Source organism: Tyto alba, unplaced genomic scaffold (assembly GCF_018691265.1).
Source record: "Tyto alba isolate M040663 unplaced genomic scaffold, T.alba_DEE_v4.0 Super-Scaffold_33, whole genome shotgun sequence".
Lineage (NCBI taxonomy): Eukaryota > Metazoa > Chordata > Aves > Strigiformes > Tytonidae > Tyto > Tyto alba.
In genome coordinates this window covers 16845030-16868452 of record NW_024881308.1, presented here as the reverse complement: position 1 = coordinate 16868452, position 23423 = coordinate 16845030, and the positions used below count along the sequence as shown (strand labels likewise).

General features: G+C 68.4%; 3 protein-coding genes across 3 annotated transcripts; all 3 read right to left on the bottom strand.

Annotated features, from left to right (window-relative positions):
• Positions 1–3049: 3049 nt before the first annotated feature.
• On the bottom strand, positions 3050–6050 carry TCF15 (transcription factor 15). The gene is made up of 2 exons (XM_042801085.1): positions 5442–6050; positions 3050–3483 (listed from the first exon to the last, which is right to left on the bottom strand). Exons 1-2 carry the CDS (start codon positions 5916–5918, stop codon positions 3409–3411), a joined length of 552 nt encoding a protein of 183 aa, XP_042657019.1. The 5' UTR covers positions 5919–6050; the 3' UTR covers positions 3050–3408.
• A 7014-nt stretch (positions 6051–13064) lies between these two features.
• SRXN1 (sulfiredoxin 1) lies at positions 13065–14341 on the bottom strand. Its single transcript, XM_042801067.1, has 2 exons — positions 13769–14341; positions 13065–13578 (listed from the first exon to the last, which is right to left on the bottom strand). Exons 1-2 carry the CDS (start codon positions 14087–14089, stop codon positions 13375–13377), a joined length of 525 nt encoding a protein of 174 aa, XP_042657001.1. The 5' UTR covers positions 14090–14341; the 3' UTR covers positions 13065–13374.
• Positions 14342–15585: 1244 nt separating this feature from the next.
• Positions 15586–21025, bottom strand: SCRT2 (scratch family transcriptional repressor 2). The gene is made up of 2 exons (XM_042801227.1): positions 20711–21025; positions 15586–18344 (listed from the first exon to the last, which is right to left on the bottom strand). Exons 1-2 carry the CDS (start codon positions 20832–20834, stop codon positions 17638–17640), a joined length of 831 nt encoding a protein of 276 aa, XP_042657161.1. The 5' UTR covers positions 20835–21025; the 3' UTR covers positions 15586–17637.
• Positions 21026–23423: the final 2398 nt, after the last annotated feature.

Sequence of the window (23423 nt, the reverse complement as noted above, 5' to 3'; positions counted from 1 at the left end):
CTGGCACAGGTTCAGGCTCAAACTCAGGCTCAAGCACAAACTCGGGCTCAGGCTCAGGCTCAAACACAGGCTCAAGCTTGGACTTGGGCTCAGGCTCAGACACAGGCTGAGGCACAGACTTGGGCTCAGGCTCAGGCTTGGGTTTAAACACAGGCTCAGGCACAGACTTGGATTCGGGCTTGGGCACAGACTTGGGCTCAGGCTCAAACACAGGCTCAGACACAGACTCAGGCTCAATCTCGGGCTCAGGCTCAGGCTCGGGCTCAGACCTGGGCTCAGACACAGACTCACGCTCAGGCTTGGGCTCAGATTTGGGCTCAGGCGCAGGCTCGGGCTCAGACACAGACTCAGGCACAGACTAGGGCTCAGATTTCGGCTCAGGCTCAGTCACAGGCTCAGACACAGACTCTGGCTCAATCTTGGGCTCAGGCTCAGGCTCGGGCTCAGACCTGGGCTCAGACACAGACTCACGCTCAGGCTTGGGCTCAGATTTGGGCTCAGGCTCAGGCTCGGGCTCAGACACAGACTCAGGCACAGACTAGGGCTCAGATTTCGGCTCAGGCTCAGTCACAGGCTCAGACCCAGGCTCAGGCTCAGGCTCAGACCCAGGCTCAGGCTCAGCCACAGCTTGACCCCGCAGCCCCGTCCGGGGGCCGTGCCTCAGGGGAGCCCTGCTGCCCACCAACCGCAGGCTCCGCCGGGGCAGCTCCATCCTCCCACGCCCCCGTGCCCAGTTGGACCCTCCCGGGTCCCCCGGAGGCCACGAGTCCCTTTCCACCGGCCCTGATGCTGTGGGGGCTGTGGGGTCCAGGGCCCCCCATCACCAGGGAGTGATCCCTGCCCAGCCGGACCCAGCCTCAGCCGTCCCACCATCTCGGCACTGCCGGGTGCAGCCCTGCTGCATTCCAGCCTCGCTGGCCCAGCAAGGTTAAACTGCAGAGAGGCTGAAATATTTGGGAGGGGAATGGAGCAGGGAAAGGGGAAAAAAAAAAAAAAAAAATCTATAAAAAGAAAGTTTAAAAACACAAGTTAAAGAAAAAAATACCAGGCGCGGAGTGCAGCTGCGGTTCTGGTTCCAGTTCCCAGGTGATGTCAGGCCTGGAGCCTCTCCAGCCCCGGCCCCTCGGAGACAGTCTTTGTGGGTTCAGCACTGAGTGTTTTTCCTTCCTGAGACTCGGGGACACCTTCCTGTCTCAGAGAAAGCGGCCAAGAGCCTTTCCAAGGGTGTCCGAGCGCAGGAAGGGGAGAGGATGGGAGGGGAGCGCGGGAGAGGCGGCGCAGCTGGGCTCGGCGCGGGGCCGCGGCGGCCGGCGGCATCCGTGGGCCATTAGCCACGGTGGCCACGATGCTCGCCCTGCGTGGGGCGAGGGCCACCCGGCTCCCCCCCCAGCCCCGCAGCCTCCGGAGCCTCTGAGTCACCGTTTTCCTCTCGCGGTGCTGGGAGGGGCTGGAATGTAACCGGGACCCGCAGGGCTTGGCACCGGGATGTGCCGGGACCCGTGGGCTTGGCTCTGGAGACGTGCGGGGACCCGTGGTCCCAGTGCTGGGACACGCTGGGATCAGCAACCTCAGCACTGGGACATGCTGGAATCCGCAGCCCCAGCACCGGGACTTACTGGGTGCGGAGCTCCTGTGCTGAGAAATACTGGGACCCATGACTGTTGTGTTGGCTGGGGCCCCAGTCCCTGGTGCTGGGACATGCTGGGACCCATGGCCCCAACACTGGAATATGCTGGATTCCACAGCCTCAGCACTGGGACATACTGGAATCCATGGCCTTTACTTTGGAGTTGCTGGGACCCTAATCCCTGGCACCGGGACAGACTGGGTGCGCAGCTCTTGCGCTGGGACTCGCTGGGACCCGTGGCCTTTTTTATTGGAGTTTGCTGGGGCTCTAGTCGCTGGCACTGCGACCCACTGGGACGCTGGTGCTCAGCCCTGGGACGCACTGGGACCCACGCCAGTGTTGTGGCCCGTCAGTGCTCAGTGCCCTCAGTGCTGGGACCTGCTGCTCCCCCAGCGCTGGGACCACCAGCCCTCGCTGCCCCCCCCGGGGGGCTCGGTTCCCTTTCGAGCTTCAAGGGCTCGGTCCCCTTTCATGTGTGGGTTGGGCTGTTTGCAGAGCGCAGCCCCCCTGTTTTCCACCCCACCCCCCCCTCCTCCTTGCCCCCCGATAAACCCGGGGGCAGGGATTCTGTGTCCTGGGCTGTTTGGAGAATCTCACGGCTGTTTATTGGGGTCTGGGACACATTAGCCACGCTGAGAACAAACCTCTCCCACCCACCCCGGTCCCTGCCTGGGACCAGCTCTCACAGCTGCGCCACGCTGTCAGCAAAATAAATCAAACCCTGGGGGGGGGGGGGGGGAGGGAGCCTGAGGCAGGCTCGTCTTGGCTGAGCGGGGGGGCCGAAAGGTGCTGGTGGGTCCCTCCTTCGCCCCCTCCCCAGGGCAGGCTGGGGGGACACTCCTAAGGGACACCCCCCCGGGGTGTTCTCCCTGTTCCTTGCTGGTTCCAGCACCCTGGCGAGACTGGGATGGGTCCAGCCCTGCAGCTCTCTTGGGGGGGGGGGGGGGCCACCCCAGTTGCCCCATCTGCAGCTGCTTCTGCTCCGTGGGACGTGCTGGTCCCTGGGAGCCGCCGGCCCCGGCGTGGCACCTTTCCCAGGCTTGGTGCTCCCCGGCGCCCAGCCCGGCCTGAGCAGGCTCCCAGGAAGGGGGGGGGGGGGGTGTCCAGCCTGGGAACCCCCCGTGTCCCCACTTGACCCCACGCAGGTGATGCTGCCTGCAGCTCCACCGTGCACAGCGCTGGTGGGACGATCACGGCGACGGTGGCAGTTGTGATGTACCGGGCGGAAGGGAAGGAGCAAAACCAGCGACGACAACCCCGGACCCATCACGGTGGGGGCTCCCGCAGCCCTTACGGGGCCAAAGCCATCGGCAGGGCCTGGGGGACGCGGGGACAGCGTGTGCCCGGGGGTCTCACCCCACATGGATCCCACCGGGTACACCCGTGGGACCCCACCGTCCGCCACAGGCAAGCGCCGGCCCATCAGAAAAATAAAGTTTATTTTCCAAGCGGCTGCACGTGCGCAACCAGCGCCCGCGGGGCTGCGACGTCCCCGGAGCGCCTCGACGCCGGCCGCACACGGGCCCCTTTCCAGTCCAGCCCCGGGGCGCGGGGACCCCCCTCCCCGGCCCTGCCCCGCGCCGGGCAGCCTCGGCCGTGGGAGCATCCTCCCGCCCCGCTGCCGGCTCCGGGGCCGGTGTCGGTGCGGTCCCAGCCCGTGTCCCCCCCCCGGGTTCGGCCGCGGGCATCTCCCTCCCTCCCCGCTCCGGTCTCTGGGGCTGGCATGCGCGGGCTCCGGCCGGCTCTGCCGCTGTCTCAGGCGGGTGCTGCCGGACCCCGGCTCATCTCCGCGAAACTCGCAGCGGGGTCACCCCCCGCACCTTCAGGCAGTTGCCCCCAAGGTCCCTCCGGCCGCCCTGCGGATAGAGAAGGGGAGAGCTATAGGCACCTGGCGGTGGGGGGGGTGTGATGTCCCGCTCGGGGGGGAGCCCCGCTTCTGCCCACCGCCACCCCGTGCTGGCTCTGCGCGGAGGATTCACCCCGGTGCCGCGGTCCTGGGGCGTCTCGGTGCTGGTCGGGATGGACAGACAGACGGATGGGGCTGTGCCTGGCGAGCGGCTGGGTAGGCGGCTGTGGGGGTGGCTGCTGTGGGGTGTCACCCGTGGCCCCATCACTGTACGGGGACTCTGCCCCCATGGCTGCTCAGTGCCACCATGCTCAGACCCACGGACAGGGCTGGCATGGCCCCGGGACAGACCCACGGCCCTGGACAGACCCCCAGCCCTGGACAGACCCACGGAACCAGGACAGACCCCCAGCCCTGGACAGACCCACGGACCCAGGACAGACCCCCAGGCTTGGACAGACCCCCGGACCCAGGACAGACCCCCAGCCCTGGACAGACCCCCAGCCCTGGACAGACCCCCGGACCCAGGACAGACCCCCAGCCCCACTGGGGATGAGGAGGCTCAGCCTCACCTCCCAGCCCAACTTCAACCCAGTACCACCCAGTATAACCCAACACAGACCAGCACGGCCCAGGTCTGGCCCAGAACAGCCCAGCATGGCTCAGCAGAGCCCAGTTCTAGCCCAGCCCAGTTCCAGCCCAGCCCAACCCATTTCCAACCTAGCACAGCCCAGCCCATTTCCAGCCCGGCCCAGCCTATTTCCAGCCCAGTACAGCCCAGTACAGCCCAGTACAGCCCCCTTCCAGCCCAGCCCCAGGGCCAGCAGGTGGGTCCCAGCCCAGCTCCTGCCATTCCCCCCAGGGTGCTCCCAGCCCTGGTGCCTCTGTGGGGGTCCCCCGGGGGGTCCAAGGCCATGCCAGCCCCCCAGCCCAAGGACACAGCCGGGGCTGGAGGGTCCCAACTGGGGGTGGCTCTGGCAAGGACCGGGGCTGGGGGTCCCCCGGGGCGGGTGCTGGGGAGGCTGCAGAGTCCGGCTGGCAATGGGGGACACACACATGGGACGGGGACAGGGGGAGCAATTAAAAATGGAGCAGCAGAAACCAAAAGAGCCCTGAGGGCTGGAGTGTCCCCCATGGCCACACTGCTCGGGGTCGCATATGGGATGGCCTGGGCGGGAGGGGGGGGGGTTGTCTCGTGGGGATGGTGGGGGGTCCGGCAGCCCCTGCCCACGGGGTGCCCATGGGGCGGGGAAGCTGCCAGCCCCTCAGCCTGCATCCTGCACGGCCCATCCCGGGGCAGGGGCACCCAGGACCCTGGCGTGGGCAGCGGGATGGGCTTATCACGGGAAAGGTGCCCCCCCTGAGCTGTAGGGTGCTGGGGAGGGGGGTGGGTGTCAGGCAGGCAGGGCAGAGCAGGGGTGCCCAGCTCAGCGCCCCCCCCCCCCCCCCAAGTTGGGAGTTGTGCCAGGACCACCAGCAGACCCTGAGCGGGGCCAGAGGATGGGGAGCCCTGCCTGGCCCCCCACATATGGGGTGTCTGCTGTGCCTTGGCTGTCTCCATCATGGCAGGGCGCTGCCTGGGGCAGACCCCCGGGGGGGGGACAGGATTGGGGACAGGGACGAGCTCTGAATTCCACCCCTGGGGCAGCCAAGTGCCCCCCCCCCCACGCCCCCTCCCCCCGGCACTGGGGTGACTGTTTAACCCCCCGGAGACCTCCCAGCCCGGATGGACGTGGGGGAGCAGCCCGGCCCTCTGACGCGAGCGGGAGCTGTGGGCGTGCGGCTACGAGCAGGATTTGGCCGGGAGCAGCCAAAACCTCCGGCGGGGGCTGGAGCCAGAGCCTGAGCTTCTCCCAGAGCCGTGCCGAGCCGCCTGCCCCGCTCAGCCCAGGGCTGTCCCCCATCCCGCGGGGGGGACCCACTGAGCCTCCCTCCTCCCGGGGACCCCCGTCCCAGCGCCCCGCTCACCCCTTTCCGCTGGTTGCTGAGGCAGAAGGTGCAGATGCTGCGGGGCTGCTTGCTGTCCAGGTCGCCCTTGGCACCGTAGATGGCACTGAAGCAGGGCTGCCCGTCCTCGCAGCCCTCGCCCAGCAGCAGCACGTTGGCCAGGTGGGAGATGTAGCTGGAGGCCAGGCGGAGGGTCTCGATCTTGGACAGCTTCCGATCCACCGGCTCGGTGGGGATGAGGGTCCGCAGGGCGGTGAAGGCCGTGTTGACGCTTTGGGTCCGGTCCCTCTCCCGCGCGTTGGCCGCCTGCCTCTGCTTCACCATCACCATCGGCCCCGGTTTCCGCGGCAGCTTGCGGCGAGCCTCGGCGCCCTCGCAGCACCCGAACGACTGGTCCGACGTGTCGCTCTCGCTCCGGTTCTCCTCGTCCTCCGAGAGGATGCTGAGGTCGGGGTACAGCACGCGGGCGGCCACGGGGCGCAGCATGGTGAAGGCCATGGCGGGGTGCCCGCCCGCGCCCCCAGCCCCGCTGCGGGGGGACCCCCCGGGTTGCGGGGAGCCTTCCCCCACCGGCACGGCTGCGACGGGCCGGCTCCGGATGCTTTCCCGCTGCTGCTCCGCTCCAGCGGCCGAGCGGGGCTGGGATGAGTGTCTGCGGGGGGGAATCGGGATTTATACAGCCGGGGAGGGGCTGGCGCCGGAGCCCACCCCCAGCCGGCCCCCCGAGCTGCCGGCCAGCGGCCAGCATCCTCGCCCCAGCCCGCGGGAGCCAGCGCTGGCTCCGGCCACCGGCCTGGCCCTGCTCCGGCACGCTGGCCTGGCCTCAGGCACCTTGCACCCGGGGCCGGGCTCCAGGTCGTGCCCGTTGGTGGTATCGGATCCCGGCGGTGCCGCAGCCAGGGCCGGGGTCACCACGCAGCGAGCTGCTGCTCCCTGTGTGCCACAGCTCCAGCGCCCGCACGGTGCCCGTGGGCAGGCAGCGTGTCCCCAGTTGTCCCCAGTTGTTGTCCCCAGCCAGCCTTGGGTCCTGCGCGGGGTGCGGGAGCTGGGATGGGACAGGTACCGGGGGACTGGTGTCACTGGTGTGATCCCCGGGGTGTTTATCGGACGGGGGGGGAATGCCAGTGGGGGGACAGGCTGCTGCTGACACCCCGCCGTGCCCCACTGGGACAGGGTCTGTGCTCGGGAGGATGCCTGGGGAGGGCAGGCAGCCCCGGGGGGATGCTCTGCACCCCTCGCCCCTCTGTCCCCAGGGCCTGGCACCCCTCCTGCCCCCCCGCGGGAGGGGATTGGGGGGGGACACGCTCAGGGCAGCCAGGAGCGTTTCCTCCCACCCGGGAGGAAGGTGTGCGCCGGCAGTGGAAACACGGAATCTTTTCCTGCGAGGGGAGAGATGAGCTGGCAGCAGCGGGAGCTGCCGGTGTTCCAGGGGGGGCTGCAGGTGCCCCCCTCAGCCTGCGCTCAGCTCTTGGTCCTTCCTGGGCACCCAATGCCACAGACGATGGCCACCCCTTGCTCCTCCTCACCGAGGAGGTTGGACGGGCCTCCCTCTGCCTTCACCCCTCCAGCTCCAAGCCCGGCACCCCCCGAGAGCAGGGAGCGGGGGGGGGACGGCCAGCTGAGCCAAGCAGGCAGGAGGTTTCCTGCCTGCCCTTCCTCCCAGACCAGCTCCTGTGCAGAGCTCAGCAGCTCGGCGATGCTCCGGGCACGGCGGGTCAAGCAGCAAAGGCAAAGGGAGGGCAGGACCCGACTCTCCGCTGATGGCCCCAGGGCTTCTGGGGACAGGGTCCGGGGGCCTGGCAGCAGCCACAGTGCTGGCCTGGGCTAGCTGCAGTCCTCATCTGGCTAGCAGCCCTGGAGCGAGGATGCTGGGGGAAATCTCCCGTTAATGAGGCAAAAAGAAGCAGCGCCGGGGCTCGCCGGGGGCTGGCATGGTGGCCATGGGGCGCAGTGGGCACGACGCAAACCCCAGAGCGAGGTGGTCAACGGGGGTAGAGCCTGGGAGGAGGGGGGGGGGTCACGGGATGGGGTGGCATCATGCCCCACTACGCCACACAAGCCCAAGCCCCACGGCTGCGGGACTGACGCTCCTGGTGCGGCTCCTGGGCTGGGGGGGGGGGGAGGGGGTCCCATTGTCCCCCCCCCTCCCCACCCCCCCGGGGGCTCTCCCAGTGTATGCCAAGGCTTGTCGATGCTGGGGCCGTGGCGGGGTGGGGGGGCTGCGCTGCCTGACGCCAGCACCGGCTCCGGTTTGCTGCCCACCCGTCCCACCAGCCATGAGCAAACGGCCCCTCTCCCCCCCCCCCCCCGCCCCCCCACGGGGTGCAGGCAGCCCCCCGCCAGCGGGACACCCCCCCACACACCTTGCCCTGTTTTCCTTCACCATTTGCCGCCTGCGCAGAGCCCGTAAATCACGGGGCGGTGGGGAATGGGCCACGCCAGGGGGTCCCGCTGGGGCTGGGGGCACCGGGTGTCCTCCCTGCCACGGGGACGTGTCCCTCGCCACCTCCACCCCCTGCCACCCCTCGCTGCCACCCCAACCCTCTCCTGGCCCTGCAAAAACCCCCCCACCTGGGTGCACCCCGGGGAGGGGGGCTGTTTCTACCCCTGCGGAGGGGCCCGGGGCAGAGCTGGGGGTAGGCAAACCCTGGGGGCGGCAGGCAGGGAGCAGGCAGGTGCCTGGATGGAGAGGGGAGCCCCTGCTCTCACCCCGGCACCCCGCTGGGCTGGGGCTGGGGGGGTCACAGCAGCCCCCCCCAGCCCTGACAGGCAGCAAGACGGATGGCAGGAGCTGTGTGTTCAGCTGCGGCCGCCCCACACATGGCCACCAGCTGACGGGGATGGGCGGGGGGGGGGGGGCACACACCCCTGGTTCAGGGCCCAGCCGAGCTGCCCTGGCGTGTTTTGGGGCAGGAGGGGGGGGCACGGCCATGTGTGGGGTGCTGGTGGCCCGTGGGGCTGTGGTGGAGGGTGGGACACGGAAAGGGGGGGGGGGGCACAGGCGGGGAAGGAGCAGCAGGCTTGGGAGATGGGTCAGTGTGGGGTGGGGGGGTTGTGTGTGTAGGGGGGGGACAGACGGAGCCAGCTTTCCCGGGCTGGGAGCCTGACACGGGAGCCACGGGAAGCAGCGAACGCTGCCGGCTGCCTGCGGATGCTGCGAGGCAGCAGCCAGGTTTTCCTGTGCTGCCCGGCAGGCGCGTGGGACAGGACGTGTGTCCCCATGCCCCGAACCCCCCCCCCCCCCCCGACACCGAGCACTTCGCATCAGGGTGCTGGGCGTCCCTGGGGTCAGGGTGCTGGGCACCTCGAGGGCTGGGTCCTACCTCTGCTGGTGGGGAGCTGCCTCCTGACCCCCGCTCCGGGGAGTGTTTATCTGCGAGGTGATACTTAAGTGTAAGAAAATAAACAGGGAGCAGATGGGCCAGGGGCCAGGGTTGCCCCCAGCCCCCTGGGGCTGCTCTGGCCCTGCTGGGAAAACACCGCTGCCGGCGAGGCAAATGGATTCCAGACCCGCGGCAACGCCGGCACATGTGGCTGCCAGGATAACGGCTCTGACCCTGCTGAGCCCCGGTGAGGCAGCGCTGGACTGCCCCATCCTGCCCCATCCATCCCTTCCATCCCACGCCATCCCATCCCATCCTGCCCCATCCCATCCATCCCATCCTGCCCCATCCCATCCATCCCATCCCACACCATCCCATCCTGCCCCATCCCATCCATCCCATCCCATCCATCTCATCCATCCCACACCATCTCATCCCATCCCATCCCATCCTGCCCCATCCCATCCATCCCATCCCACACCATCCCATCCCATCCCATCCCATCCTGCCCCATCCCATCCATCCCATCCCACACCATCCCATCCCATCCCATCCCATCCTGCCCCATCCCATCCCATCCATCCATCCCATCCCATCCCATCCCACCCCATCCCATCCCATCCCATCCCATCCCATCCTGCCCCATCCCATCCCATCCATCCCATCCCACACCATCCCATCCCATCCCATCCCATCCTGCCCCATCCCATCCCATCCCATCCCATCCCATCCCATCCTGCCCCATCGCATCCCATCCATCTCATCCCATCCCATCCCATCCTGCCCCATCCCATCCCATCCCATCCCATCCTGCCCCATCCCATCCCGCCCCATCCCATACCATCCACCCCATCCCATCCATCCTGTCCCATCCCACCCCACCAAAACCCCCAAGGGTGCTGCCTGTCCCCACTCGCCCGCAGCCCCCCCAGCAGCCCCCCAGCACAGGGGGATGTCAGGAACTGGCCCCTCTGCCAGTGGCTCCCCAATTTCGGGGCAGTTCAGGCCAATGAGGCTGTAGGTGACTTCGGGGAGCTCTGTCCCGGCCAGCTCATCTGCTTCCCACTGGGACACTGGCACGGAGACTGGGGTTGGCAAACTGGGAGCCCCTGGAGACCCCACTGTGTGGGGAGGAACAGCGGGACGTGCTCAAGGGGAGCGGGTGTTGTGAAACCTTTTGGGGAGCAGGAGCATTTCCCCGTAAGAGCTTCCTGCCTGACCCCCCCCGGGGTCGGGGCCGCGGCAGGGTGTCCCGGTGGGTCCCTGGGGCAGTTTGGGGAGCCCCAGGCCCCCTCCACCCGCTGCCGGGCTGTACCTGTGGGCCGGTGCCGCTGGTCTGGAAGGCATTACACGCCTGTCGCACGGGGAAGTCTGTCCCAGTTCCGGAGCTGGGACCACCACCCCCCCCCCAACGCCTCGCCCCCCAGCCCGGGCTGGGGGGGGAGCCCACAAAGCGCCTTTGTTCCTGCCCTGGAACGAATGGATTGGAGGCAGCCGGGATCGGCTGTCAGCCGGCGACACCGGAGACCCTGTGGGTCAGGCAGAGGGAAGGGGGACAGGTGGAGGGACGGACGGACAGACGGACGGATGAAGCCGATGGAGAGATTGCCAGCTCTGGTTAGACCCACTCCTGTGCCAGCCGGGGGGGTTGTGGCACCAGCAGCACCAACTGGGGACCAGCTCACGCCGCCCACACCGTGCCAGACCCAGGGATGTGCCGGTCAGCCCCAGAGATTCCCACAGGGCCCCTTGGACACAGGGGCCGGTCCTGGCTCCCAGTGGGTGCCACCAAGCCCTGGGTGGGGGGATGGGGGGTGTCCCAGGGCACCCGCCGGGCTGGCAGGGATGTCCTATCTCTGCTTGCAGGGGATGGGAAGTTGGAAGAGCGGATCCTGCAGCGGGTCTCCTCACTGGAAGAAGCCCCTGGGCGGGATACAGGGAGAGGGGGGGTTGCAGGATCCAGGTAGCCTCGGTTCATCCCCACTCGTGGGGTCCCAGCTCCCTTTTTAAGGCCCACCGGGGTGAGGGGGGTGAGCAGAGCCCGCGAGAGGTGCCCAGCACTGGGGGCACAGCCCAGGGCCTGGGCAAAAACCAGTCCCCACCATGGCAGCACCCATTTGAGGGTACCCTGGCGATGTCCCACGCTGCTGCAGGAGCTGCCACCTCCTCCCTTTCCCCCCCCATCCTCCCCGCCACCCCCCCCCCCCCCAGCTCTCTAACAAGAGGAAACTTTTTAGCACGCCACAATTCTTCGGCGAAATTTATGGCCCATCAGGGAGCCGCGGGCCAGGGCTGCTCTCTCCGTGAACGCTTGCAGGGCTTCCTCCCGGCGGAGAGCCGCTTTGATGCGGCACATGCAGCTCTGCCGCGCCGGAGCCTCCGGAGGCGAGGGAAGGGGCCGGAGGGAGGCTGTGGCACAGCACCCCCCAGCCCACCCTGCCCTTCCTCCCCAGCAGCTCCTGCGGAAACCCTGGCAGCCAGGGTTTTTTTCACAAAGCGTGCCCCGTCCGGTGGGCAGCACTGCCAGCTCCCTCCGTGCACGCTGCCCCGCAGAGCTGCTGCCCCCGGGGGGGGCCGTGCCCTCCTCCCAGACCCTCTCCCCAGTCCCGTTTCTGCTCCGGGAGGACAGGATCCATCCGGGGAGGAGCGTGGCTGAGGGGGCAGAGCGAGGGCAGAAGTGTCCGGCCGCGGTTCCTGTCCCAGTCCTGCTGCTGACTCACAGCGTGGTGGGGTGAGTCAGTGGCCTTTCCCCTCCCTGGACCGAGGCTCCTGGCTCAGAGGGATGCCGAGATGCCTGGGGGGATGCTTGGGGTGTTTTTTTTTTTTTGTTCCAGCCTGCACAGGGGGTGAAGACGTAGCGCTTGCAGGGGTGACACCATCCCAGCACAGCGGGACGGAGCTGACCCTGAATTCAGCTGCACGCCAGCGTGGTCTGGCAGAGCGTCCGTGCCAGCTCAGCATCCAAACTGAATATGGCATCTGTCCCCTCACGGAGCATCCGTCCCCCAACACGGCATCTGTCCCCTCATGGAGCATCCATCCCCTGGCACAGCAGCCGTCCCTGTCCCACGTGCCTGCAGCCACCGCTCTCGCAGATGCCAAGCCTCCACGCCGTGCTGTGCTGTGCCATACCGTGCCACGCCGTGCTGCAGATCCACTCCCACCCCCAGCACCAGGCCCCAGAGCCGCAGGGGTTTCATTCATCACCTTTATTCCAGGTGCAGCAGAGGGTGTGTGTCCCCCCCCCCCGCCCCATTCCAGAGGCATCCCCACAGAGAAGGGGCCTGTGGGATGTGTCCGAGGATGGGGCAGGTGGTTTCGGGGCCAGCACAGCCCAGTGTCCTCCCAGTCTGGGAGCCTGGAGTCGCTGGGGGAGGCCTGGAGACTGGCCGTGCCTGGTTTGGCTGTGCCTCCTCCTGGTATGGCTTTGTCTCAATTCAGTTGTGTCCCGGTTTGCCTGCAATCCCTTCCTGGTTCGGCCATGACCTGGCCCAGTTCCAGCGTGTCCCGGTTCAGCCGGTCCCGGTTCAGCCGTTCCCATTTGAGCCCTGTCCCGGTTTATTCTGTCCCATCCCAGTTCAGCCATTCCTGGTTGAGCCCTGTCCCCGTTCAGCCCATCTCATCCTGTCCCGGTTCATCCCATCCTGGTTCATCCTATCCCAGTTCATCCCATCCTGGTTCAGCTCATCCCATCCCGGTTCATCCCATCCCACTTCAGTCCATGCCATCCTGGTTCAGCCTGTTCCATCCCAGTTCAACCTGTCCCAGTTCAGCCTGTCCCGGTTCATCTCGTCCCATCCCATCCCATCTCATCCCCATCCCATCCCAGTCCATCCCATCCCATCCCATCCCATCCCATCCCATCCCATCCCATCCCACCCCATCCCATCCATCCCATCCCATCCCATTTCATCCCCATCCCATCCCATCCCATCCCATCCCAACCCATCTCATCCCCATCCCATCCCATCCCCATCACATCTCATCCCATCCCATCCCAGTCCATCCCATCCCATCCCATCCCATCTCATCCCATTCGAGTCCATCCCATCCCATCCCATCCCATCCCATCCCATCCCATCCCATCCCCATCCCATCCCATCCCATCCCATCCCAGTCCATCCCATCCCATCCCATCCCATCCCATCCCATCCCATCCCATCCCAGTCCATCCCATCCCATCCCATCCCATCCCATCCCAGTCCATCCCAGTCCATCCCATCCCATCCCATCCCATCCATCCCATCCCATCTCATCCCCATCCCATCCCATCCCCATCACATCCCATCCCATCCCATTTCATCCCCATCCCACCCCATCCCACCCCATCCCACCCCGGTTCCCGCGGCCGCTCGGGGCGGCTCAGCGCGGCACAATAGCGCCACCTGCCGGTCCCGCCGTGCCTCCCGGTGCCCCCGAGCCCACCGCGGCGGCGGGGGCGGCGCGGGGAGAGCCCAGACCCGCAGGGACCCCGGGAGAGACCCCCCCCCCCCGCCCGGGGCCGGGGGACCCCCGACCCCATTCCCACCGGAGGCTGACGGCACCCCCGCATCAGGCTCGGCTCAACCCACGGGCGCCAAGGGGGCCGAGGGGCGCCAGGGCGGGGGTCGGGGGGCTCCGGGGGTGCAGGGCTAGCGCAGGGGGGGCGTGGAGGAGCCCAGGTAGGTGCGGAGGTCGCTGAGGGTGGACGGGATGATCTTGGCGGGGATGGTGTCCCGGTTGAGCGCCCTGTGGGCGGCGAAGCGGTGGCAGCCCCCGAAGGAGTAGAAATAATCCCCGCCCTGGGTGCCCTTGATCCAGAGCACGTCGATGGGGGGGACCCGCTCGGGATCCTCCTGCCAAGGGAGAGACACCCCCCCCTACCATCATGAGAGCAACGCACCCCCCCCAGCACCCCTCCATCGCCCGTGCCGGGGCCTCGGGGCTGCGAGTTTCCCTGGGGTTGGCACGGGTGGGTGCTGGGGAAGGTAGGGTGGGGTGGGGTGGGTGGCTGTCCCCCTAACACCTCGGGGTCCCCGCACCCACCTGCAGGGTCTGCACCAGGCTCTGCACCTTGCCCGGCTCCAGCTCCGCGGGGATGGGCCGGATGAGGACGCGCATGGGCACGTTGTGCACGGCCGCGATGTGCTGCGTGTGGATGCTCCGGTCCCCGGCCTCGGCCATGGCTCCTGCTGCTGCTGCTGCTCCTGCTGCTCCTGCTCCTGCTCCTGCTCCTGCTGCTCCTGCTATTGCTGGGACCCGGCCTTGTCCTTCCTCCTGCCCGCCCGGCCGAGCTCGCCGCTCCGCCCCGAGCAGCGCAGCACCCAGCCGGGCCCCTCTGCTTCCTCCCGGCCCGGCCATCGCCATCGTCACCGCCACCGCCCCGCTGTTTTGCAGAGTCACAGTGAAGGGGCAGGACAGGCTGCCGGGACTGGTGCCAGCGCCGGCTGGCCTGCTGCCCGCTCCTCTCCGTCCCGGTGAGGCTGTGGGCCGGGGGCTGCCCTGTGCTCCCCGTCCGAGGGGGACACCCCTCGGCACGCAGCGCCTGAGACCCCCCTGGGGCTGCTCAGTGCGTGTGGGGGTCCCTATCCTGCCCCCCACCCCCAACCTGGGGCTGCCCCAGGGTCTTTGCTCCCTCCTGGCCATGCTGGGACATTATGGACCTGCCTGTGGCTTCTCAGCTGGGAATTGGGATGTGTCCCTGCCTGCCTGGCCATGCCAGGACCGCGTCCCCACCACAGAGCCCCCTCCTTTCTGCGCTGACACCCCGGGGGTCCTCGGAGAGGGAGAGGCAGCGTGAAACAGCCCCGGAGCTGAGCAGCGAAGCGCGGATGCTCTGCAGCCGAGCAGATACCGCAGCACTCCAGCCCCGAATTTTTCTAGGTCATTTCTCCAGAAAGAGAGAACTGGGTCTCCCGCCCCACCGGCTGCCGCAGCCGGGGTGGGCTGGCTCCGCAGCGGGGCCGTGATGCCGGCAGACGGCTGCTCCCGGGCCCCTCACCCCAGTTCCCGGGGGGCACAGAGGGTCCCCAGCCCCAACACTGGCCTTGGAAACACGCTGGCGTGACAGGGCACGCTGGCTGCCTCGTGATGGGGCTGGTGACGATGACGGTTGGGGACGAGTTTGTGAGGCTCCGGGATGAGCTTTTTGCAGGAGGAATCCGGTGATGGCTTTACCGGTGAATTATTGCCTGCGGGGCAGCACCGATGTCACCGGGAGCACGGGGCTCAGCGAGGGCTTTGCTGATGAGCTGGAGGCCAAAAAATAATTTGCCCTCCCGCTTTGGCACCCATCTGTGGGGAAGGCAGGGAGCGAGAGGGGTGGGGGGCAGAGCGGGGGGCTCTGCCGGGTTGTTCCCACCGCCCCCGATCTCTGCCTGCGCAGGAGGGAGTGGATGCGAACAAAATCAAATCCACTCACTGAATTCTTCCCATCCGGCACGACCGAGCCCCGGGGGTGAGGCTGGGGGGTGCGTGAACCTCCCCCCCACCACCACCCCCCCCCCCGGGGCTGCCCGCCGGGCTCTCTGCCCCGTTGCCGGGATTTCACACGGCGCTTTACTTCCAGGTCAACGCTCCGCCGTTGCTCGCAGCCTCCCCGGCGCTTTCGCGGGCAGGGTGGCATTACCGACCCGCCGCTCGCCGCGGCAGGGGGTTGTCTGGCTGCTGCCGGGGCTGGTGAGGCAAAACAAGGGCGGGTGCATCGGCCGCCCCGCTCCCGGCCGGCTGCCGCGGCATCTCCACCCCTTGGTTTGGGGCAGACGTTTTCTCCGGGGTGCTCCTGCCCTTGGGTGCGGGCACAGGGCACCACGAGCCGGGCCGCTCGCGTGTCACCGCCTGTAAAAATCCCCCGAGACACACGGTTAGTGGCAGAAATCCCTTTTATATCCCTGAATTGCGTTACAAGTAATACTGCGGGCGGCCGGTTCTCAGTAGACTTGTCTTACTGGGGGCTGGCGAGTACAAAACCTGGCAGAAAAAAATCTATCATGCACGGAAAATTATTGCTGTAGTATCTGCTATTTACAGTATAGACAGGGGCAGAGGCGCGGCGTTCTGTGCCTGCCCGGCCGAGGGACGCGGTGCTGCCGCGGCAAGGCGCCGGCGTCGCCGGGGAAGCCTGGACTGCTGCGTACTCGCCGGTGGGGTGCCTGCGTGGCCGGGGCGATGCTCTTCCCCTGCGTGGGGTGCGGGTGCCACCGTGCCCCGGCAGCGAGGACCGTGACGGGGACGTCCCCGGGAGGCGTCGAGCCCGCGAGCCGCCGCAACGCGGGCGCCGAGGCGGTGGGAGGAAGACGACGGTGGCAGGGAGGAAGACGGTACAGGAAGACGGTGTGGGGGGTACGCGAGGGCGGCCCCGTGGGGTGCCGGGCTGAACCCCCGAGGTGTCGGGGACCGGCACGGGGTGATGGGGCCGTGGCAGCTCGCGGCCCGAGGTAGGAAGCGGAGGCGCGGGTCGGGCCCCGCTCCGGGATGCTGCACGCGCGGCGCTCGCTCCGGGGCCGGCGCGGGGATGCTCCGCCGGGAGGTTGCATAGAATGGCTGGTTTGTCCCCGCCGGGCTGGCGCGGGGCAGGGAGCAGAGCAGGAGCCTGCGGCAGCGAGGAAGACGAAGAAGAAGGGCTTTGCCTTTGAGGGAGGCTTGCGGGGGGCACGGAGCCCGGGCTGCTGGGCCAGCTCGTGCCCTCCTGCCTCTGTGCCCGCTCTCGGGGTCCTGTCCCCCGTCCGTGTCACCGCGGCTGTGTCCTGGGCACGGCGGCTCCTGCTGCAGCTCTGCCACCTCCTGCAAGCCAGCGCTGGCACGGCCCTGCCAGTCTTGGCAAATAAATAGTGAAAAGCATAAGTTATAAATAATATAAATAGGAACATTTAAATAAACTCACCCAAACTTTACGGCTACACTGACCCCCCTCCTCCTGAGCGCAGGCGGGGGGTGATGGCGAGGGGGCTGGGAGCCAGCCGGGGAGGGGGCTGGGCAGAGGCTGGGGGTGTGGGGGGGGCAGCTGGGGGTTTGGGTGCTGCCCCAGGGCTGGGTCTCCAGCCCAGCTTCCAGCCTGGCCGTTCGCACGGCGAGGGGGGCTGCACCTGCCCGGGGGGGGGCTGTCCCCCAGCCCATCACCGTGGCGGGGGCCAGTCGTGCCTGGTCAAGCCGGGAGCTGGCAGGGGCCGTGTCCTGTGGGTCTCTGCTGGGAGCCCCTCGCTCGTCCCCTGACTCCGGGGCTGCAGAGCCACAGTGCCAGGGTGAGCACTGTGCCACGGGGCTGTGTCCCATGGGACCGTGCCGGGCAGGGGGGCATCAGGGTGCCCCAGAGCCCGGGGGGCCAGCTGCAGGGACCCCAACCTCCGCCGGGGACTGACACCCCTTCCCTCCCGTCAGCCGCACCATCCGGTAGTCCCGCTGAGCCGCCAGTAGCACCAGCCCGTGGTCCCATCAGTGTTAGGGTCAAGGTGAGGTTTTGCTCCTGGGGGGAGCAGAAAAGTGTCTTTTCTCCCCTGGGATCCCCCAGGAGGAGAAGCAGCAGCTCTAAATAAATAATAGTAATAAATAAATAAATAGAGGTGAAAGTCACGAGCTGGGGGAGGAAAGTCCTGGGTTTGGAAGAGGTCCCCAGGCGAGACCCCCGCAGAGAGACCTGCCTGGCTGCGGGGGGGCTCGGGGACCCACGGGCGAGGAGCCGGGTCCCGCTGCGGGCCCGGCCGGATCCAGCCCTTCCCAGGGAGTGCTGGGGCACCCTCCTCCCGGGTGGGGAGTGAGTCTGCGGGGATGTGTCCTCCAGCCACGGCACAGCCACAAAACCGGCCGGCTGCAGCTGCAGGAGTGCCGGAGCGGGGACCGGGACTGAGATGGGGATGGGGATGAGGATGGGGATGGGATGGGGATGCACCACAGGGGGCTGGGGGGTGGAAGTGGGGGGGCTAGTTCCCTATTGCACAGCTGTGTTCGGAGCCCTTGAAGCAGGCGGACTCGTAGTGCTTGTTGAGGTACGACTTGAGGGCGAAGGTCTTCTCGCACTGCTTGCACTTGTAGTGCTTGAAGGCGGAGTGGGTCTGCATGTGGGCGCGCAGGTTGGAGCGGTCGGCGAAGGCTTTGCCGCAGTGGGAGCAGCCGAAGGGCTTCTCCCCGGTGTGCGAGCGCATGTGGCCCTGCAGCAGCCACGGCCGGCTGAAGGCTTTGCCGCACACGTCGCACTTGTGCTTGAGGTTGTGGGTGAGGACGTGCATGGCCAGGGCGGGCATGGAGACGTAAGCCTTGCCGCACGTCGGGCATTTCCTCGCCATCTTGCTGTCCAGGCTGCGGTGGGTCTGCTTGTGCCGGCTGAGGTTGGAGGAGGTGGCGTAGGTCTTGCCACACTCGGGGCAGGAGTGACGGTGGCTGCCACGACGCTGGCTCTCGCTGCGCCGGCGCGACCGCCCGTCCGTGATGAAGAAGGCGTCCATGGAGTAGCTGTCCGTCACTGCCGCCTCCCCGTTGAAGTAGCGGGCGGAAAAGCTGGACTGGGGGCTCTCGGGGTCGCTGTACTCCTCATGGCCGGGCGCATAGGCTGGGTCCGGCGGCGGCGGCGGCAGACCTTGCTTCTTGTCGGTGTCGTAGCCGGCGGGTGCCAGGCAGTGCTGGAGGTACCCTGCGGGGACGACACAGCGGGGTCACCGTCCCTCCGGGCCAGCCCCGCTGGGGACGGGGCGAAGCCACAAGCCAAAAAAGCCCATCGAGGGTGCAGAACCAGGGCTGGCCCCCCTGCACGGGTGCCTGTCTTGTGGGGCCGCCCCCGAGCACCGGAGCTGCCTCATCTGCACTGGGGCCGAGCGTGCCCCGGCTCCTGACCGCATCTGCCGGCAGGATGGGTCCAATCCCATGGGGATGCCCTGGGTGGGAACCGGGGACGGGGCTGCGGGACGTCCAGCTGCGCTGCCCCGGCTGCAGGCAGCCCCCGGGGGCCATTAGCCGCCAGGCAGCTGTCGGTGCTGGGAGCTTCATTGTTCACCGGGGCAGGCGCCGGTAATGAGCTCTGCTCCAACCACCTCCTCGCCTCTCGAAACCGGGGGGCAGCCGGGGCGAGGGGGAAGAGGCTGCCCTGGGTTTCCCTTCCCCAGTGAAGGGGCTGGGAAATGCCCCCCTGCCTCCCCTCCCCGTCTCCCACAGGGGCTTTTCCCCGGGGATGGGGCAGCACCTGGAGGTCAGCGGCACCGGGCCCCTGGGATCCGGCTGAGGAGAGGGACCCACAGCCCCCCAGGTGCAGAGAAGAGCTCGGGTGCCACTCCAGCAGTGTCACCCCCGTGTGACATTGGTGCAGGTCTGCTCATGGCCCGGCCCTGGGTAGGGGGCTCCTGTGACCCGTGGCAGGGTGGGGGCTGCGTGGGCATCCCCGTCCCTCCGTGCTGGCACATGAAGGTCACCGCGGGAGGAGCAGCGCAGCCCACCCTGCCGGGCCAGCCACCCTGTGGGACACGGTCCCACCCCGTGTCCCCCCAAACTGGTCCCGGTGGTCTCCTGCCTCGTGCCCACTGGCCCTTGCCAGCTGCTTCAGGGGACACGGCCCTGCTGGTGGGTGTCCAGGGTCGGTGCACGGCCAGGTTCACCCGTGGACACCCCACCCCAGCTGCGGCCGAGCATCCCCTAAATCCAGGTCCCCCCCTTCCCTTGCCCATGGGACCCCCTGCCCAGGGCGGGTGGCTGCTGCCGTTTGTCCTATGTGGGCTGGGGGGTGCCTGCGGTGGGGAGGGGGCTGCGTGGTGGGGACAGAGCTCAGCGCCCCCCCCCCCCCCCCCCGTGCTGTGCTGACAGCGCGGTCGAGCGGGCTGTGCAGAAAGCGCTCTGCTCAGCAATTTCTCACGCTGCCTCGGAGCATGCAGCAAGGTTATTTCCAGGAGAGCAGCGTCGGCAGCTTCTGCCCAGCTGCAGCACATCCCTCCCCCACCCGCTCTTGGCTCCTGATGGGGAGAGGGGGGAGCAGAGGACCCCCCCCCCCCCCCCCGCCATGGCCAGACGGGCCTCACACCCCTGCCCCCAGCAGAGAAAGCCCACCAAAAGCTGGGGAGCAAAGAGCAGTAGAAAAGGGGGTGGGGGACGGACACACGGACAAGCAACGCAGCGGTCGGGCAATGTTGGCTGGTGCGTGGCTGGATCAGGCCCGTTCCCGCACCCAGCTCGGCCTCCCAGTCCCCGAGCAGCCAGGACCCACCAGCCCATTCCCCCACCCCCCCCACCCCCGACCCCCTTTTCCAGGGCAGGTCCCTGGGCCGCCCCGTCGGGGGTCTCTGCCGAGCCCGGGTGACTCCCCGAGTCCACCCCAGTGTCCCCTGGCAGGACGGGGCTCCAGGGACCCCGGCCACCCCCCAGCCCAGCTCTGCGCAGCGTTCCCAGCATTGCGGGGCGGGGGGGGGGGGGGGGAGGGAGGGGGAGGAGGGAATGCTCCCCAGCATCTCCTCTGCCTGCTGCCAGTGTCCCGAGGAGGAGACGGCCCCCCCGCTGTGCTCCGGGGGGGGGGGGGGTGGGCCTGGGGGCACCGCTGCGAACAATGAAACCCGCAGGCACGGCGAGGCTCCCACTCCCCCCGCCCGCCCCTGCAGCCCGCCTGCTTCGTGACATCCCCCCCCCCCCAAAAAAAAAAAAAAAAAAAAAAAAAGACAAGTTGTCCTGGGAAGGAACCGGCCTTGCTGCACCCCGGGCACGGGGGCCGGCCGGGACAGCGTGGGCTGCCCACGGGGGCTGCCGCTGTCACGCAGGGGATGTTTCCCCCAAGGACCAACTTCAGCAGCAGCCGCTGGCCCCGGAAAGGGGGACAAGGCCAGGAGGGACGACCCCCCCCCCACAACCCACCCCCCCGCACGACACCACCAGGCTGCGGGACACAACGCTGGGGACCCCCCCCTCCCCAGTCCTGCCCCACGTCCCCCCCGTGTGTCCCCCCCCCCTTCCCTCGGTGCCCCCCCGGGCGCACACACAATAGCGGGGTGTGTGTTGGGGGGGGGGGGGGCGGCCCGCACTCACCATCGCCGGCGGCGGGGCCGGGCAGCGCGTAGGGGGGTTCCAGGGGGGCGTAGGGGGGCGGGGGGGCCCCGGCAGCCGGGAAAGCCTCCGCCTTCAGCTTCTTCACCAGGAAGGAGCGGGGCATGGCGGGGCCGGGCCGGCGGCCTCAGCACTGGACAGCTCCGGTACCGGCACCGGCACCGGCACCGGCCCCGGCACCGGCCCCCCCCCCCCCGCCCCGCCCCGGCCCCGCGCTGCGACCGGCGCTCCGGCCCCGGTGTGCGGGCGGCGAGGAGCGGGGAGCCGAGTGCGAGGGGCGGGGAGGCAGGCAGGCAGGCAGGGCGGCGAGGAGGAGGAGGAGGAGGAGGAGGGGAGGAGGAGGAGGAGGAGGAGGAGGAGGAGGAGGAGGAGGAGGAGGAGGAGGAGGAGGGGAGGAAGGCAGGCGGCGGGGAAGGCGGGGGGGGGGGGAAGGGGGAGGGGGCCGCTCCGCCCGGCCGCGCCCAGAGCCCCCCCCCAAGCCGGCAGCGTGGGGCACCCCAGGCATCACGGCACTGTGGGGTCCCCGGTCCCTCCCCCCGGGTTCTTTCCCCCCCCGCGGTCACGGACAATGGGGACACGCGGGGACGGGGGGGGGGTGTGTGTGTGTGGAGGGGTGGGACACACCGCTGCCTCCCACCGCCTTTGTCTCCCTGCCGCCAGCCCCCAGGGCCTGCGAAGGACGGGGCTGTGGGGCGGGGGTCCCCATCCCTGTCCCTGTGTCTGTCCCCATCCCTGTCCCTTGTCTCCATCCCTGTCCCTGTTTCTTGCCCCTTGCTCCTGTCCCTGTCCTCGCTCCCCTGTCCCCATTCCTGTCCATCCTCCCTGTCCTCATCTCTGTCCCCCATCCATTTCCACTGACCCCTTTCCCTTTCCCTCATCCCTTCCCCTGTCCCTTGTTCTCTGTCCCCAGCCCTGTTCCCTCCTCCGTGCCTTCATCCCTGTCCCACCTCTGTCCTGTCCCCACCCCTGCCCGCTGCCCCTTTCCCCCCTCCCCATTCCCCTTCCCTCTCCCTTTTCCCACCTTGTCTCCCTTTCCCTCGTCCCCATCCCCATCCCTGTCCCCGGGGAAGCGCCGTGACCTTCGCAGCCCACAACAATAGCCGGGCTCGTGGCGGTGCATTGTTCCCTGCCAGAGCCCCCGCTCCCCCGCCTCCCCGCGCTCCGCTGCCGCCCTCCCCGGAGCAGGATGAGGCCCCGGTCCCGCAGGCGGTTGGGAGCCCCGGGCTGGGTCTCACTGGGGCCGAGCTGGCCAGGGGCTGGCGGGTGACACGGGGACCTGGCTGGCAGCGGGCCCTGCTCTCCCCGAGCCCTTGCGCTATGCTGAGAGCGTTGCAGCGCTTAATTAAGGACAGTCCCTCGTCTGTCACCGCAGGCAGAGCGCTGGCACGGCCGGCGCAGGGCAGCCCTGGGCACCCCCGGCCTCGGGAGGCACCAGCCCCTTTGGTGTGGCATCAGGCCTGGGGGGCAAAAGCATCCCCACCCCCCGTGGCCAGCACCCCCCGCCTGCTCGCTCGCAGCCGTCTCTGCTCCCCCAGTCACGGCTGGAGCCAGGGCTGGGGCCACCCCTGCATCGCATCGGGGCAGTGTGCCCCCGCTCACTGCTCTGTGTGCCCCCCCATGGCCCAGGGCACCCCACAGCACCCCACAGCACCCCACAGAACCCTACAGCACCCCACAGAATGCTACAGCATCCCACAGCACCCCACAGTACCCCACAGCACCCCACAGCACCCTGCAGCACCCCACAGAATGCTACAGCATCCCACAGCACCCCACAGCACCCCATAGTACCCCACAGCACCCCACAGCACCCTGCAGCACCCCACAGAATGCTACAGCATCCCACAGCACCCCACAGCATCCCACAGTACCCCACAGCACCCTGCAGCACCCCACAGAATGCTACAGCATCCCACAGCACCCTACAGCCTTGAGAAACCCCATAGCTCACAGCATCCTCTATCCCACGGGATCCCACATCCCACAGGATCCCGGAGCCTCAAAGCACCCCACATCCCACGGGATCCCACAGGAACCCAGAGCCTTAAAACACCCCACATCCCACAGGTTCCCACATCATCCCTCATCCCACAGGATCCCAGAGCCTAAAGCACCCCACATCCCACAGGATCCCACAGGATCCCACATCCCACAGCATCCCGGAGCCCTTAAAGCCACCCCGCATCGCACAGCACCCCACATCCCCCAGCCCCCTAGACCCCAGGGCACCCTCCAGCCCCCACCTCACCAGGCCTGGGGCTCCTGGGGCTGCACCCCAACACGGGTTGGGGTCTTTCCCCCCCCCCCCCCCCCCCGCACCCCCCCTCAGCCAGGGCTCGCCAGCAGCGACACGGATCCCATCTGGCCCCGCAGTGCCGCCCTGATATCGGGGGCTCTGCCAAGTTCAAGGTCACCTCTCCCACAGGGCCACAGCCCCATGGGAGGGGGGGGGGACGGACGACGGGAACCGTTTTCTGCCACGTCCCCCCCCGCCCTTGCCGGGCTCCCGGCCTCGGCTCCCTGATATATTTCTCGGCGCGTGTGCCGTTCCCCCCTCGAAGGCAGGTTTGCGGAACGGGCGATTACTTACGCCCTAGTTGGGCCGGGCCTGCCCGGGGATTTTTGTCTCTCTCCAGGCTGTGGTGTAATAAGGGAGGTAATTAAGTGTAAAAGACAGGGGGAGGGAGGGCTGGGA

Excerpts from the sequence above, each read along its gene's own strand:
- SRXN1 (XM_042801067.1), bottom strand. The coding sequence starts at position 14,089 with ATGGCGATGGCCGGGCCGGGAGGAAGCAGAGGGGCCCGGCTGGGTGCT. Across the intron at positions 13,579-13,768 it reads GCCTGGTGCAGACCCTGCAG|GAGGATCCCGAGCGGGTCCC; the intron begins GTGGGTGCGGGG and ends CTCCCTTGGCAG.
- SCRT2 (XM_042801227.1), bottom strand. The coding sequence starts at position 20,834 with ATGCCCCGCTCCTTCCTGGTGAAGAAGCTGAAGGCGGAGGCTTTCCCG. Across the intron at positions 18,345-20,710 it reads CGGCCCCGCCGCCGGCGATG|GGTACCTCCAGCACTGCCTG; the intron begins GTGAGTGCGGGC and ends TCGTCCCCGCAG.
- TCF15 (XM_042801085.1), bottom strand. The coding sequence starts at position 5,918 with ATGGCCTTCACCATGCTGCGCCCCGTGGCCGCCCGCGTGCTGTACCCC. Across the intron at positions 3,484-5,441 it reads TCAGCAACCAGCGGAAAGGG|GGCGGCCGGAGGGACCTTGG; the intron begins GTGAGCGGGGCG and ends CTCTATCCGCAG.